We start from the raw sequence: 14,345 nt of genomic DNA on the forward strand, positions 1-14,345 counted from the left end.
GTTTCCCAACGCGCCCTAACTTCTGGCGGGAAAGGGTATACCGCCCATAATTTTCTATCGGGGGGAACCCACGCATCATCACACACTTTATTTAATTTATCTGATTCAGGAAAAACTACGGTAGTTTTTTCACATCCCACATAATACCCTCTTTTGTGGTACTTGTAGTATCAGAAATATGTAACACCTCCTTCATTGCCTTTAACGTGTGGCCCTAATAAGGAATACGTTTGTTTATTCACCGTCGACACTGGATTCAGTGTCCCTGTCTGTGTCTGTGTCTACCGACTAAAGTAAACGGGCGTTTTAAAACCCCTGACGGTGTTTTTGAGACGTCTGGACCGGTACTAATTGTTTGTCGGCCGTCTCATGTCGTCAACCGACCTTGCAGCGTGTTGACATTATCACGTAATTTCCTAAATAAGCCATCCATTCCGGTGTCGACTCCCTAGAGAGTGACATCACCATTACAGGCAATTGCTCCGCCTCCTCACCAACATCGTCCTCATACATGTCGACACACACGTACCGACACACAGCACACACACAGGGAATGCTCTGATAGAGGACAGGACCCACTAGCCCTTTGGAGAGACAGAGGGAGAGTTTACCAGCACACACCAAAAACGCTATAATTATATAGGGACAACCTTATATAAGTGTTTTCCCTTATAGCATCTTTTTTTATATATTTCTATCGCCAATTTAGTGCCCCCCCTCTCTGTTTTAACCCTGTTTCTGTAGTGCAGTGCAGGGGAGAGCCTGGGAGCCTTCCCTCCAGCCTTTCTGTGAGGGAAAATGGCGCTGTGTGCTGAGGAGATAGGCCCCGCCCCTTTTTCGGCGGCCTCGTCTCCCGCTCTTAACGGATTCTGGCAGGGGTTAAATATCTCCATATAGCCTCCGGAGGCTATATGTGAGGTATTTTTAGCCAAAATAGGTATTCATTTGCCTCCCAGGGCGCCCCCCTCCCAGCGCCCTGCACCCTCAGTGACTGCCGTGTGAAGTGTGCTGAGAGGAAAATGGCGCACAGCTGCAGTGCTGTGCGCTACCTTTAGAAGACTGAGGAGTCTTCTGCCGCTGATTCTGGACCTCTTCTTACTTCAGCATCTGCAAGGGGGCCGGCGGCAAGGCTCCGGTGACCATCCAGGCTGTACCTGTGATCGTCCCTCTGGAGCTGATGTCCAGTAGCCAAGAAGCCAATCCATCCTGCACGCAGGTGAGTTCACTTCTTCTCCCCTAAGTCCCTCGTTGCAGTGATCCTGTTGCCAGCAGGACTCACTGTAAAATAAAAAACCTAAGCTAAACTTTTCTAAGCAGCTCTTTAGGAGAGCCACCTAGATTGCACCCTTCTCGGCCGGGCACAAAAATCTAACTGGCTTGGAGGAGGGTCATAGGGGGAGGAGCCAGTGCACACCACCTGATCGGAAAGCTTTACTTTTGTGCCCTGTCTCCTGCGGAGCCGCTATTCCCCATGGTCCTTTCAGGAACCCCAGCATCCACTAGGACGATAGAGAAAAGAGGTGCAAGATGGAATTGTCCTTGGGCCCTCCCACCCACCCTTATGTTGTATAAACAAAACAGGACATGCACACTTTAACCAACCCATCATTTCAGTGACAGGGTCTGCCACACGACTGTGACTGATATGACGGGTTGGTTTGGACCCCCCCAAAAAAAGAAGCAATTAATCTCTCCTTGCACAAACTGGCTCTACAGAGGCAAGATGTCCACCTCATCATCATCCTCCGATATATCACCGTGTACATCCCCCTCCTCACAGATTATCAATTCGTCCCCACTGGAATCCACCATCTCAGCTCCCTGTGTACTTTGTGGAGGCAATTGCTGCTGGTCAATGTCTCCGCGGAGGAATTGATTATAATTCATTTTAATGAACATCATCTTCTCCACATTTTCTGGATGTAACCTCGTACGCCGATTGCTGACAAGGTGAGCGGCGGCACTAAACACTCTTTCGGAGTACACACTTGTGGGAGGGCAACTTAGGTAGAATAAAGCCAGTTTGTGCAAGGGCCTCCAAATTGCCTCTTTTTCCTGCCAGTATAAGTACGGACTGTGTGACGTGCCTACTTGGATGCGGTCACTCATATAATCCTCCACCATTCTATCAATGTTGAGAGAATCATATGCAGTGACAGTAGACGACATGTCCGTAATCGTTGTCAGGTCCTTCAGTCCGGACCAGATGTCAGCATCAGCAGTCGCTCCAGACTGCCCTGCATCACCGCCAGCGGGTGGGCTCGGAATTCTGAGCCTTTTCCTCGCACCCCCAGTTGCGGGAGAATGTGAAGGAGGAGATGTTGACAGGTCGCGTTCCGCTTGACTTGACAATTTTGTCACCAGCAGGTCTTTCAACCCCAGCAGACTTGTGTCTGCCGGAAAGAGAGATCCAAGGTAGGCTTTAAATCTAGGATCGAGCACGGTGGCCAAAATGTAGTGCTCTGATTTCAACAGATTGACCACCCGTGAATCCTTGTTAAGCGAATTAAGGGCTGCATCCACAAGTCCCACATGCCTAGCGGAATCGCTCCCTTTTAGCTCCTTCTTCAATGCCTCCAGCTTCTTCTGCAAAAGCCTGATGAGGGGAATGACCTGACTCAGGCTGGCAGTGTCTGAACTGACTTCATGTGTGGCAAGTTCAAAGGGCATCAGAACCTTGCACAACGTTGAAATCATTCTCCACTGCACTTGAGACAGGTGCATTCCACCTCCTATATCGTGCTCAATTGTATAGGCTTGAATGGCCTTTTGCTGCTCCTCCAACCTCTGAAGCATATAGAGGGTTGAATTCCACCTCGTTACCACTTCTTGCTTCAGATGATGGCAGGGCAGGTTCAGTAGTTTTTGGTGGTGCTCCAGTCTTCTGTACGTGGTGCCTGTACGCCGAAAGTGTCCCGCAATTCTTCTGGCCACCGACAGCATCTCTTGCACGCCCCTGTCGTTTTTTAAAAAATTCTGCACCACCAAATTCAAGGTATGTGCAAAACATGGGACGTGCTGGAATTTGCCCATATTTAATGCACACACAATATTGCTGGCGTTGTCCGATGCCACAAATCCACAGGAGAGTCCAATTGGGGTAAGCCATTCCGCGATGATCTTCCTCAGTTGCCGTAAGAGGTTTTCAGCTGTGTGCGTATTCTGGAAAGTGGTGATACAAAGCGTAGCCTGCCTAGGAAAGAGTTGGCGTTTGCGAGATGCTGCTACTGGTGCCGCCGCTGCTGTTCTTGCGGCGGGAGTCCATACATCTACCCAGTGGGCTGTCACAGTCATATAGTCCTGACCCTGCCCTGCTCCACTTGTCCACATGTCCGTGGTTAAGTGGACATTGGGTACAACTGCATTTTTTAGGACACTGGTGAGTCTTTTTCTGACGTCCGTGTACATTCTCGGTATCGCCTGCCTAGAGAAGTGGAACCTAGATGGTATTTGGTAACGGGGGCACACTGCCTCAATAAATTGTCTAGTTCCCTGTGAACTAACGGCGGATACCGGACGCACGTCTAACACCAACATAGTTGTCAAGGCCTCAGTTATCCGCTTTGCAGTAGGATGACTGCTGTGATATTTCATCTTCCTCGCAAAGGACTGTTGAACAGTCAATTGCTTACTGGAAGTAGTACAAGTGGGCTTACGACTTCCCCTCTGGGATGACCATCGACTCCCAGCGGCAACAACAGCAGCGCCAGCAGCAGTAGGCGTTACACGCAAGGATGCATCGGAGGAATCCCAGGCAGGAGAGGACTCGTCAGAATTGCCAGTGACATGGCCTGCAGGACTATTGGCATTCCTGGGGAAGGAGGAAATTGACACTGAGGGAGTTGGTGGGGTGGTTTGCGTGAGCTTGGTTACAAGAGGAAGGGATTTACTGGTCAGTGGACTGCTTCCGCTGTCACCCAAAGTTTTTGAACTTGTCACTGACTTATTATGAATGCGCTGCAGGTGACGTATAAGGGAGGATGTTCCGAGGTGGTTAACGTCCTTACCCCTACTTATTACAGCTTGACAAAGGGAACACACGGCTTGACACCTGTTGTCCGCATTTCTGGTGAAATACCTCCACACCGAAGAGCTGATTTTTTTGGTATTTTCACCTGGCATGTCAACGGCCATATTCCTCCCACGGACAACAGGTGTCTCCCCGGGTGCCTGACTTAAACAAACCACCTCACCATCAGAATCCTCCTGGTCAATTTCCTCCCCAGCGCCAGCAACACCCATATCCTCCTCATCCTGGTGTACTTCAACACTGACATCTTCAATCTGACTATCAGGAACTGGACTGCGGGTGCTCCTTCCAGCACTTGCAGGGGGCGTGCAAATGGTGGAAGGCGCATGCTCTTCACGTCCAGTGTTGGGAAGGTCAGGCATCGCAACCGACACAATTGGACTCTCCTTGTGGATTTGGGATTTCGAAGAATGCACAGTTCTTTGCTGTGCTGCTTTTGCCAGCTTGAGTCTTTTCATTTTTCTAGCGAGAGGCTGAGTGCTTCCATCCTCATGTGAAGCTGAACCACTAGCCATGAACATAGGCCAGGGCCTCAGCCGTTCCTTGCCACTCCGTGTGGTAAATGGCATATTGGCAAGTTTACGCTTCTCCTCCGACAATTTTATTTTAGGTTTTGGAGTCCTTTTTTTTCTGATATTTGGTGTTTTGGATTTGACATGCTCTGTACTATGACATTGGGCATCGGCCTTGGCAGACGACGTTGGTCTCGGCCATGACTAGTGGCAGCAGCTTCAGCACGAGGTGGAAGTGGATCTTGATCTTTCCCTAATTTTGGAACCTCAACATTTTTGTTCTCCATATTTTAATAGGCACAACTAAAAGGCACCTCAGGTAAACAATGGAGATGGATACTAGTATACAATTATGGACTGCCTGCCGACTGCAGACACAGAGGTAGCCACAGCCGTGAACTACCGTACTGTACTGTGTCTGCAGCTAATATAGACTGGTTGATAAAGAGAAGATGTCTATGTAACTATGTATGTATAAAGAAGAATGAAAAAAAACCACGGTTAGGTGGTATACAATTATGGACGGACTGCCTGCCGAGTGCAGACACAGAGGTAGCCACAGCCGTGAACTACCGTACTGTACTGTGTCTGCAGCTAATATAGACTGGTTGATAAAGAGAAGATGTCTATGTAACTATGTATGTATAAAGAAGAATGAAAAAAATCCACGGTTAGGTGGTATTACAATTATGGACGGACTGCCTGCCGAGTGCAGAGACACAGAGGTAGCCACAGCCGTGAACTACCGTACTGTGTCTGCTGCGACTGGATGATAAATGATATAAAAAATATATATATATCACTACTGCAGCCGGACAGGTATATATTATATATTATATAATGACGGACCTGCTGGACACTGTCTGTCAGCAGAATGAGTTTTATTTTTATAGAATAAAAAAAAAAAAAACACACAAGTGAAGTCACACGACGAGTGTTTAACTTTTTCAGGCAATCACAATATAAGTATACTACTAACTATACTGGTGGTCAGTGTGGTCAGGTCACTGGTCAGTCACACTGGCAGTGGCACTCCTGCAGCAAAAGTGTGCACTGTTTAATTTTAATATAATATGTACTCCTGGCTCCTGCTATAACCTATAACTGGCACTGCAGTAGTGCTCCCCAGTCTCCCCCACAATTATAAGCTGTGTGAGCTGAGCAGTCAGACAGATATATAATATATATAGATGATGCAGCACACTGGCCTGAGCCTGAGCAGTGCACACAGATATGGTATGGTACTGACTGAGTCACTGTGTGTATCGCTTTTTTCAGGCAGAGAACGGATATATTAAATAAACTGCACTGTGTGTCTGGTGGTCACTCACTATATAATATATTATGTACTCCTGGCTCCTGCTATAACCTATAACTGGCACTGCAGTAGTGCTCCCCAGTCTCCCCCACAATTATAAGCTGTGTGAGCTGAGCAGTCAGACAGATATATATAATATTATATATAGATAATAGATGATGCAGCACACTGGCCTGAGCCTGAGCAGTGCACACAGATATGGTATGGTACTGACTGAGTCACTGTGTGTATCGCTTTTTTCAGGCAGAGAACGGATATATTAAATAAACTGCACTGTGTGTCTGGTGGTCACTCACTATATAATATATTATGTACTCCTGGCTCCTGCTATAACCTATAACTGGCACTGCAGTAGTGCTCCCCAGTCTCCCCCACAATTATAAGCTGTGTGAGCTGAGCAGTCAGACAGATATATATAATATTATATATAGATAATAGATGATGCAGCACACTGGCCTGAGCCTGAGCAGTGCACACAGATATGGTATGTGACTGAGTCACTGTGTGCTGTGTATCGCTTTTTTCAGGCAGAGAACGGATTATAAAGTAAACTGCACTGTCCTCACTAGTAAACTCTCTCCACTCAGTCTCTACACTTCTACAGTAACAGTACTCCTCCTAGTCAGCTCCAGTAAATCTCTCTCAGTCTCTTATAATCTAAATGGAGAGGACGCCAGCCACGTCCTCTCCCTATCAATCTCAATGCACGTGTGAAAATGGCGGCGACGCGCGGCTCCTTATATAGAATCCGAGTCTCGCGATAGAATCCGAGCCTCGCGAGAATCCGACAGCGTCATGATGACGTTCGGGCGCGCTCGGGTTAACCGAGCAAGGCGGGAAGATCCGAGTCGCTCGGACCCGTGAAAAAAAACATGAAGTTCTGGCGGGTTCGGATTCAGAGAAACCGAACCCGCTCATCTCTAGTAGACAGTGATTCTTATTGTAGTGATAGGTACTTACACTCTGCTTTAGCACTGATAAGGTAGACAGTGATTCTGACTGTAGTGATAAGTACTTACACTCTGCTTTGGCACTGATAAGGTAGACAGTGATTCTGACTGTAGTGATAAGTACTTACACTCTGCTTTGGCACTGATAAGGTAGACAGTGATTCTTATTGTAGTGATAGGTACTTACACTCTGCTTTGGCACTGATAAGGTAGACAGTGATTCTGACTGTAGTGATAAGTACTTACACTCTGCTTTGGCACTGATAAGGTAGAAAGTGATTCTGATTGTAGTGATAGGTACTTACACTCTGCTTTGGCACTGATAAGGTAGACAGTGATTCTGATTGTAGTGATAGGTACTTACACTCTACTTTGGCACTGATAAGGTAGACAGTGATTCTGATTGTAGTGATAGGTACTTACACTCTACTTTGGCACTGATAAGGTAGACAGTGATTCTGATTGTAGTGATAGGTACTTACACTCTGCTTTCACCACAAATAAAGTACACAGTGATTCTGATTGTAGTGATAGGTACTTACACTCTGCTTTAGCACTGATAAGGTAGACAGTGATTCTGACTGTGGTGATAAGTACTTACACTCTGCTTTGGCACTGATAAGGTAGACAGTGATTCTTATTGTAGTGATAGGTACTTACACTCTGCTTTGGCACTGATAAGGTAGACAGTGATTCTGACTGTAGTGATAAGTACTTACACTCTGCTTTGGCACTGATAAGGTAGACAGTGATTCTGATTGTAGTGATAGGTACTTACACTCTGCTTTGGCACTGATAAGGTAGACAGTGATTCTGATTGTAGTGATAGGTACTTACACTCTACTTTGGCACTGATAAGGTAGACAGTGATTCTGATTGTAGTGATAGGTACTTACACTCTACTTTGGCACTGATAAGGTAGACAGTGATTCTGATTGTAGTGATAGGTACTTACACTCTGCTTTGGCACTGATAAGGTAGACAGTGATTCTGATTGTAGTGATAGGTACTTACACTCTGCTTTGGCACTGATAAGGTAGACAGTGATTCTGATTGTAGTGATAGGTACTTACACTCTGCTTTCACCACAAATAAGGTAGACAGTGATTCTGATTGTAGTGATAGATACTTACACTCTGCTTTGGCACTGATAAGGTAGACAGTGATTCTGATTGTAGTGATAGGTACTTACACTCTGCTTTCACCACAAATAAGGCAGACAGTGATTCTGATTGTAGTGATAGGTACTTACACTCTGCTTTGACACTGATAAGGTAGACAGTGATTCTGATTGTAGTGATAAGTACTTACACTCTGCTTTGGCACACATAAGACAGGCAGTGGTGCTGTTGAAGAAAGTAAGTAGTGCGCCTATAGCTGCACTGACGTCTGTGTTGCTGGGGTGAAGGTTCAAAGTTGTGAATCTCTGAAATTGAAACCTTAAAAATTCCTCAGGGGAGACTTTTATGTGTGGTACCTGATTAAAAAAATAAATAAAAAGGCAGTTAATTTACCTAAGAAAGGAGAGGGACGTAACAAAAGGCTTGTGGAGAAGAATATTTTTTTACATATAAATATTAAATATAATGGAAAAATATAAAAGGGTATATTTAATAGACATAATTATCTCTTAAAAGCTGGAAAATTTTATATTTATGTTTTCTGGAGATGGAGATAAGTTTGTTAAAAAAAATAAAAAAAAATCTCTTCTCCAGTGACAGTTGCAATACAGTCCAAAATTCAACTAGGGGGGGCCACACCAACTGCCATCCAAAACACTGCCATACATCATCACTGGCCGGGACTCACTGGCAGTTGGTGTGGCTCCCCTATTTGAATTTTGGACTGTGCTGCAACTGTCACTGGAGAAGACATTTTAATATATATATTTTTTATTAATCAAACTTATCTCCAGAAAACATAAATGTAATTTTTTTTCAGCTTTTATGAGATAATTATGTTCATTAAATATCCCCCAAAGAGACATCATACAGGAAAATAGGATACATGAAAGGTACAATACTTTCTAAACTGTAGGTGGGTTTCTTTAACATAGATATGGATGTCTGTAACTGTAAGAAGACAGATAGAGTTGTTTTTCCTATGAGTTTTGATTAAGCTTTACTATTGATTTATAGTTTTACAGGAACCATGTGATTACTATGGTAACCACACTCACACTTCATATAATACAGTGAACAGAGTTGTTTTGGAACTTATGTATCTTAAAACCATGCCACTCCTTCTTCCTCAGAACACAGTTTTATGTGTTTTTTTCCCCATTACAGATTAGTCCACATATGCACATATTCTCGGAGCATTTTAAAGATTTACCCTAAGCATTCCATTAGGTGCGCCGTGGTGGGAGGCGTGAACTGATTACTTGTGTTCTGGCCTGTTGGCGGGGCCCAGTGGGGGCCCAGGCCAGCCGCTGTTGCAGTGTGCCATGCTGCTTGGCACCACCAGGCATAGAATCTTTCAGGACATTTTTTGGGGGAGGGGACATGATCACGCCTCCCAGATTTGGTCACATCCCTCAGTACCCAGGCCCCAGCATTCTCCCAATGGCCCTGCATCCATAGCGAGGTCATGGTGGTACATGTTTGTTTTTTAGCAATACCCCACCTCTACCTCCACATCGGGATATCCCAGAGGTGCCAAGTTACAAGTAAGTACGTGGAAAATAAGTGGATACCTGATCTAGCAATACAGTGATGGAAGCAGTCTGCAGAGACCAATCAATGGGAAAGGGCACAAAGCCTGCTCATTAGCATTTAAAGCTGGATGAAATAATATATTATAATAATGGGAAGGACAGCATAAAAAAGAAAAATTATACTAGTTAAAAATTGAGAGTATTAAAGAACAATACTTGCAATAAATAAAAATAAATAAATAAAAATAGATATATATGATGTGATTATCCGCCGGTTACTATACCAACGCCGGTATCCCGAACGGTGAACAGCCCGCCGGTCGGCATGCAGTCCAACAGAGACTATTCCCACTCTTGGGTGTCCACGACACCCATAGAGTGGGAATAGAACCTGTGGTGAGCGTAGCAACCCACTGAGCCCATTGCATGGTGCACCCTCGCCCGCCGCCAGCCATCTAAAAGCCGGGATCCCGCCGTCCATACAGTGAACGCCCATCTCCCAATCGCCGGTCACACCGGTGTGGTATGCAAGGTCGACAGTAAGAGGTTGACGGTAACTAGGTCGACCACTATTTGTTGACAGTAACTAGGGTCTCTAGGTCGATATGGTCTAGGTAGACAGGTCAAAAGGTCGACATGAAGTTTTTTGGGGGGTTTTGGTGTCTCCGTACAGTAACTGGGAACCCCAATTAGTGCACTGTGTCCCCTCGCATGCTTCGAGCAGGTTACTATTCCCAATGATAGTCCGCGTGGATCGTTAAGTATGAAAAAAGGTCAAAAAAAGAAATTGTGAAAACTCGTGTCGACCTTTTGACCTGTTGACCTAGAACATGTCGAGCTAGAGATCCTGTCTACCTAGTTACTGTCGACCAATAGTGGTTGACGTAGTTACTGTCGACCTAGTTACTGTCGACCAATAGTGGTTGACCTAGTTACTGTCAACCTAGTTACTGTCGATCTAGAGACCGGATCCCGGTCACATGAACCCAACCCAAATAAAGGGTAAATTGACTTTTAAAGTGAATCCTGAAAGACAAAACATATTTTAATGAGGTTCAGCCATAATATCTGACCTTTTCTTTCTTTTTTTTAGCTAAACAGCGTTTAGTAATTCATGGGATTCTGCTATATTTCCCAGGACGCCCATACCACACTCTAATGAGTTGGGCTGAATTTACAAACTACTTTGTTCGCCAACAGATATGCTTCAGCAGACTTAACCCTCTTTACTTATTTACATTTCAAATGATGTGATAAATAATGTATTTTGCTCTGAGTATATCCAGAGCCAGCCCGTTCTACTGAGACAGTCATGGAGGCTCCTGGCTAGTAACATTGCAGTACTGGTGTCCGTCACTACACACCCTGACTGGTTATCACTCTCTAATGTGTAAATACAGTCCCTGCATTCTATAAACTGCTGGATACCTGGATTAGAGTAACATTTTTAATTGCTATTTACTATTTAGTTCCACTTATTGTATTGTAGTCACAAGATGGCTGAAGACAAAAGCAAAACATAAAATGAAATATCTAACTATACAAAGGCGACAAGTTATACAAAAACAGAAAGGCAAATGGCTCAAAGTATTTATTTTTGGTGGGTGCTAACCTCCTTTTCGCCACAGATGTTGCTGATGATGGAACTGGATGACGGGCTGTAAGATGGGCCTAGCACCCCCAAAACTCCTTTGGGAAGTATCTGGCACACTGTAGGAGATAAGACAAGTATGTGTTATCTGGGAATTTCCAATGGCCACATCTTACCTTACGTGCTCAGTTCCATGGAAAGAAGAGGAATGCAAATAACACAACATAGTACGAACACAAATATTTTCAGGAACTTTATAACTTTCTCTAACGTCCTAGAGGATGCTGGGACTCCGTAAGGACCATGGGGATAGACGGGCTCCGCAGGAGACATGGGCACTTTAAGAAAGACTTTGACTCTGGGTGTGCACTGGCTCCTCCCTCTATGCCCCTCCTCCAGACCTCAGTTTGATACTGTGCCCAGAGGAGATGGGTGCACTGCAGGGAGCTCTCCTGAGTTTCCTGCTAAGAAAGTATTTTAATTAGGTTTTTTATTTTCTGGGAGCACTGCTGGCAACAGACTCCCTGCATCGTGGGACTGAGGAGAGAGAAACAGCCCTACTTCTCTGAGTTTCAAGGTCCTGTTTGTTAGGCTACTGGACACCATTAGCTCCAGAGGGAGTCGGAACACAGGTCTCACCCTGGAGTTCGTCCCAGAGCCGCGCCGTCGTCCTCCTCGCAGAGCCAGAAGATAGAAGCCGGGTGAGTATGAGAAGAAAGAAGGCTTCAAAGGCGGCAGAAGACTTCGTGATTTTCACTGAGGTAACGCACAGCACTGCAGCTGTGCGCCATTGCTACCATACACCTCACACACTCCGGTCACTGTAAGGGTGCAGGGCGCAGGGGGGGCGCCCTGGGCAGCAATATAAACCTCTATTATGGCATAAACACATATATACATGTACAGCTGGGCACTGTACATGTATAAAAAGAGCCCCCGCCATGTTTTTGAATAAATTGAGCGGGGCTTCTCCCTCAGCACTCACCAGCGCCATTTTTCTCCACAGCACAGCGCTGAGAGGAAGCTCCCCGGACTCTCCCCTGCTTACTGAGGTGACAGTGGGTTTTTCAAGAGGGGGGGGGGGCACATAATTGGCAAAAAACAAGTTATTTCAGCGCTACTGGGGAAACATTCTGTGTTTTGCCTGGGTTGTATAGCGCTGGGGTGTGTGCTGGCATACTCTCTCTCTGTCTCTCCAAAGGGCCTGGTGGGGAACTGTCTTCAGATAAGAGCTTCCCTGTGTGTGTGGGGTGTGTCGGTACGCGTGTGTCGACATGTATGAAGTGGAAGGCTCACCTAAGGAGGAGGGGGAGTGTATGAATGTCAGATCTCCGTCGGCAGCGCCGACACCGGACTGGATGGAGATGTGGAATGTCTTGAGTGCTAATGTTAATTTATTATACAAGAGATTAGACAAAGCTGAGGCTAGGGAACAGTCAGGTAGTCAGACCATGCCTGTCCCTGTGTCACCGGGACCTTCCGGGTCTCAGAAACGCACATTGTCCCAAATAATGGACACAGATACCGACACGGATTCAGACTCCAGTGTCGACTATGAGGAGGCAAAATTACAGCCAAAAGTGGCTAAGGGCATTCGATATATGATTATTGCAATAAAAGAGGTTTTGCATATCACGGAGGAACCCCCTGTCCCTGACAAGAGGGTGCACATGTATAAAGAGAAAAAGCCTACGGTCACTTTTCCATCCTCGTATGAGCTGAGCGAGCTGTGCGAAAAGGCTTGGGAATCTCCAGACAAGAGGCTGCAGATTCCCAAAAGGATTCTTATGGCGTATCCTTTTCCGCAGACGGATAGGATATGATGGGAGTCTTCTCCGAGTCCTAAGGTGGACAAGGCTTTAACACGTTTATCAAAAAAGATAGCGCTGCCATCACAAGATACGGCTACCCTCAAGGATGCTGCTGATCGCAGACAGGAGGTTACCATGAAGTCCATTTACACACATTCAGGTACAATTCTTAGACCGGCGATGGCGTCGGCCTGGGTTTGTAGTGCTGTCGCAGCATGGACAGACTCCATATCTATGGAAATTGAGACCCTAGATAAGGATACCATTTTAATGACCCTAGGGCATATAAAAGATGTGGCGTTATATATGAGGGATGCTCAAAGAGACATTTGTTTGCTAAGTTCCAGAATAAACGCTATGTCTGTTTCTGCTAGGCGAGTCTTATGGACCCGGCAGTGGACGGGTGATGCCGACTCAAAGAGGCATATGGAGTCTTTGCCTTACAAAGGTGAGGAGTTATTTGGAGAAGGCCTCTCGGACCTCGTCTCCACAGCTACGGCAGGTAAATCGAATTTTTTGCCTTATGTTCCCTCACAGCCTAAGAAAGCACCTCATTATCAAATGCAGTCCTTTCGTTCGAATAAAAGCAAAAGAGTACGAGGATCGTCCTTTCTTGCCAGAGGTAAGGGCAGAGGGAAAAAGCTGCACACAGCTAGTTCCCAGGAACAGAAGTCCTCCCCTGCCTCTGCAAAATCCACCACATGACGCTGGGGCTTCCCTGGGGGAGTCCGCTCAAGTGGGGGCACGTCTTCGACTTTTCAGCCACATCTGGGTTAATTCACAGGTGGATCCCTGGGCAATAGAAATTGTTTCTCAGGGATACAAGCTGGAGTTCGAAGAGGTGCCTCCTCGCCGGTTTTTCAAATCGGCTCTACCTGCGGCTCCCTCAGAGAGGGAGTTAGTGTTGAATGCAATACAAAAATTGTATCTTCAACAGGTAGTGGTCAAGGTTCCTCTACTGCAACAAGGAAAGGGTTATTACTCAACCCTGTTTGTGGTTCCGAAACCGGACGGTTCGGTCAGACCCATTTTGAATTTAAAATCCCTGAACTTATACTTGAAAAAGTTCAAGTTCAAGATGGAATCGCTCAGGGCGGTCATCGCCAGCCTGGAAGGGGGGGATTTTATGGTCTCCCTGGACATAAAGGATGCATACCTTCATGTTCCAATATTTCCTCCTCATCAGGCGTACCTGAGATTTGCTGTACAGGATTGTCATTACCAATTTCAGACGTTGCCGTTGGGGCTTTCAACGACCCCAAGGATTTTCACCAAGGTAATGGCGGAAATGATGGTGCTCCTGCGCAAGCGAGGGGTCACAATTATCCCGTACTTGGACGATCTCCTCATAAAAGCGAGATCTCGGGAGAAGTTACTGGACAGCGTGTCTCTGTCTTTGAAGGTGTTACAGCAACACGGCTGGATTCTCAATATTCCGAAGTCACAGTTGGTTCCTACGACTATATATGTTTGTTGT

General features: G+C 45.9%; 1 protein-coding gene across 1 annotated transcript in view; it reads right to left on the bottom strand.

Moving 5' to 3' along the window:
* Nucleotides 1-14,345, bottom strand: part of GRIK4 (glutamate ionotropic receptor kainate type subunit 4) — a 356,362-nt gene that overhangs the window by 127,335 nt on the left and 214,682 nt on the right. Inside the window, exons 4-5 of the mRNA XM_063943500.1 lie at nt 11,079-11,176; nt 8,122-8,287 (exon numbers count right to left, since the gene is read on the bottom strand). Coding sequence (XP_063799570.1) covers nt 8,122-8,287; nt 11,079-11,176 — 264 coding nt within the window. The remainder of the gene's footprint in view (nt 1-8,121; nt 8,288-11,078; nt 11,177-14,345) is intronic.

This window comes from Pseudophryne corroboree, chromosome 10 (genome assembly GCF_028390025.1).
Source record: "Pseudophryne corroboree isolate aPseCor3 chromosome 10, aPseCor3.hap2, whole genome shotgun sequence".
NCBI lineage: Eukaryota > Metazoa > Chordata > Amphibia > Anura > Myobatrachidae > Pseudophryne > Pseudophryne corroboree.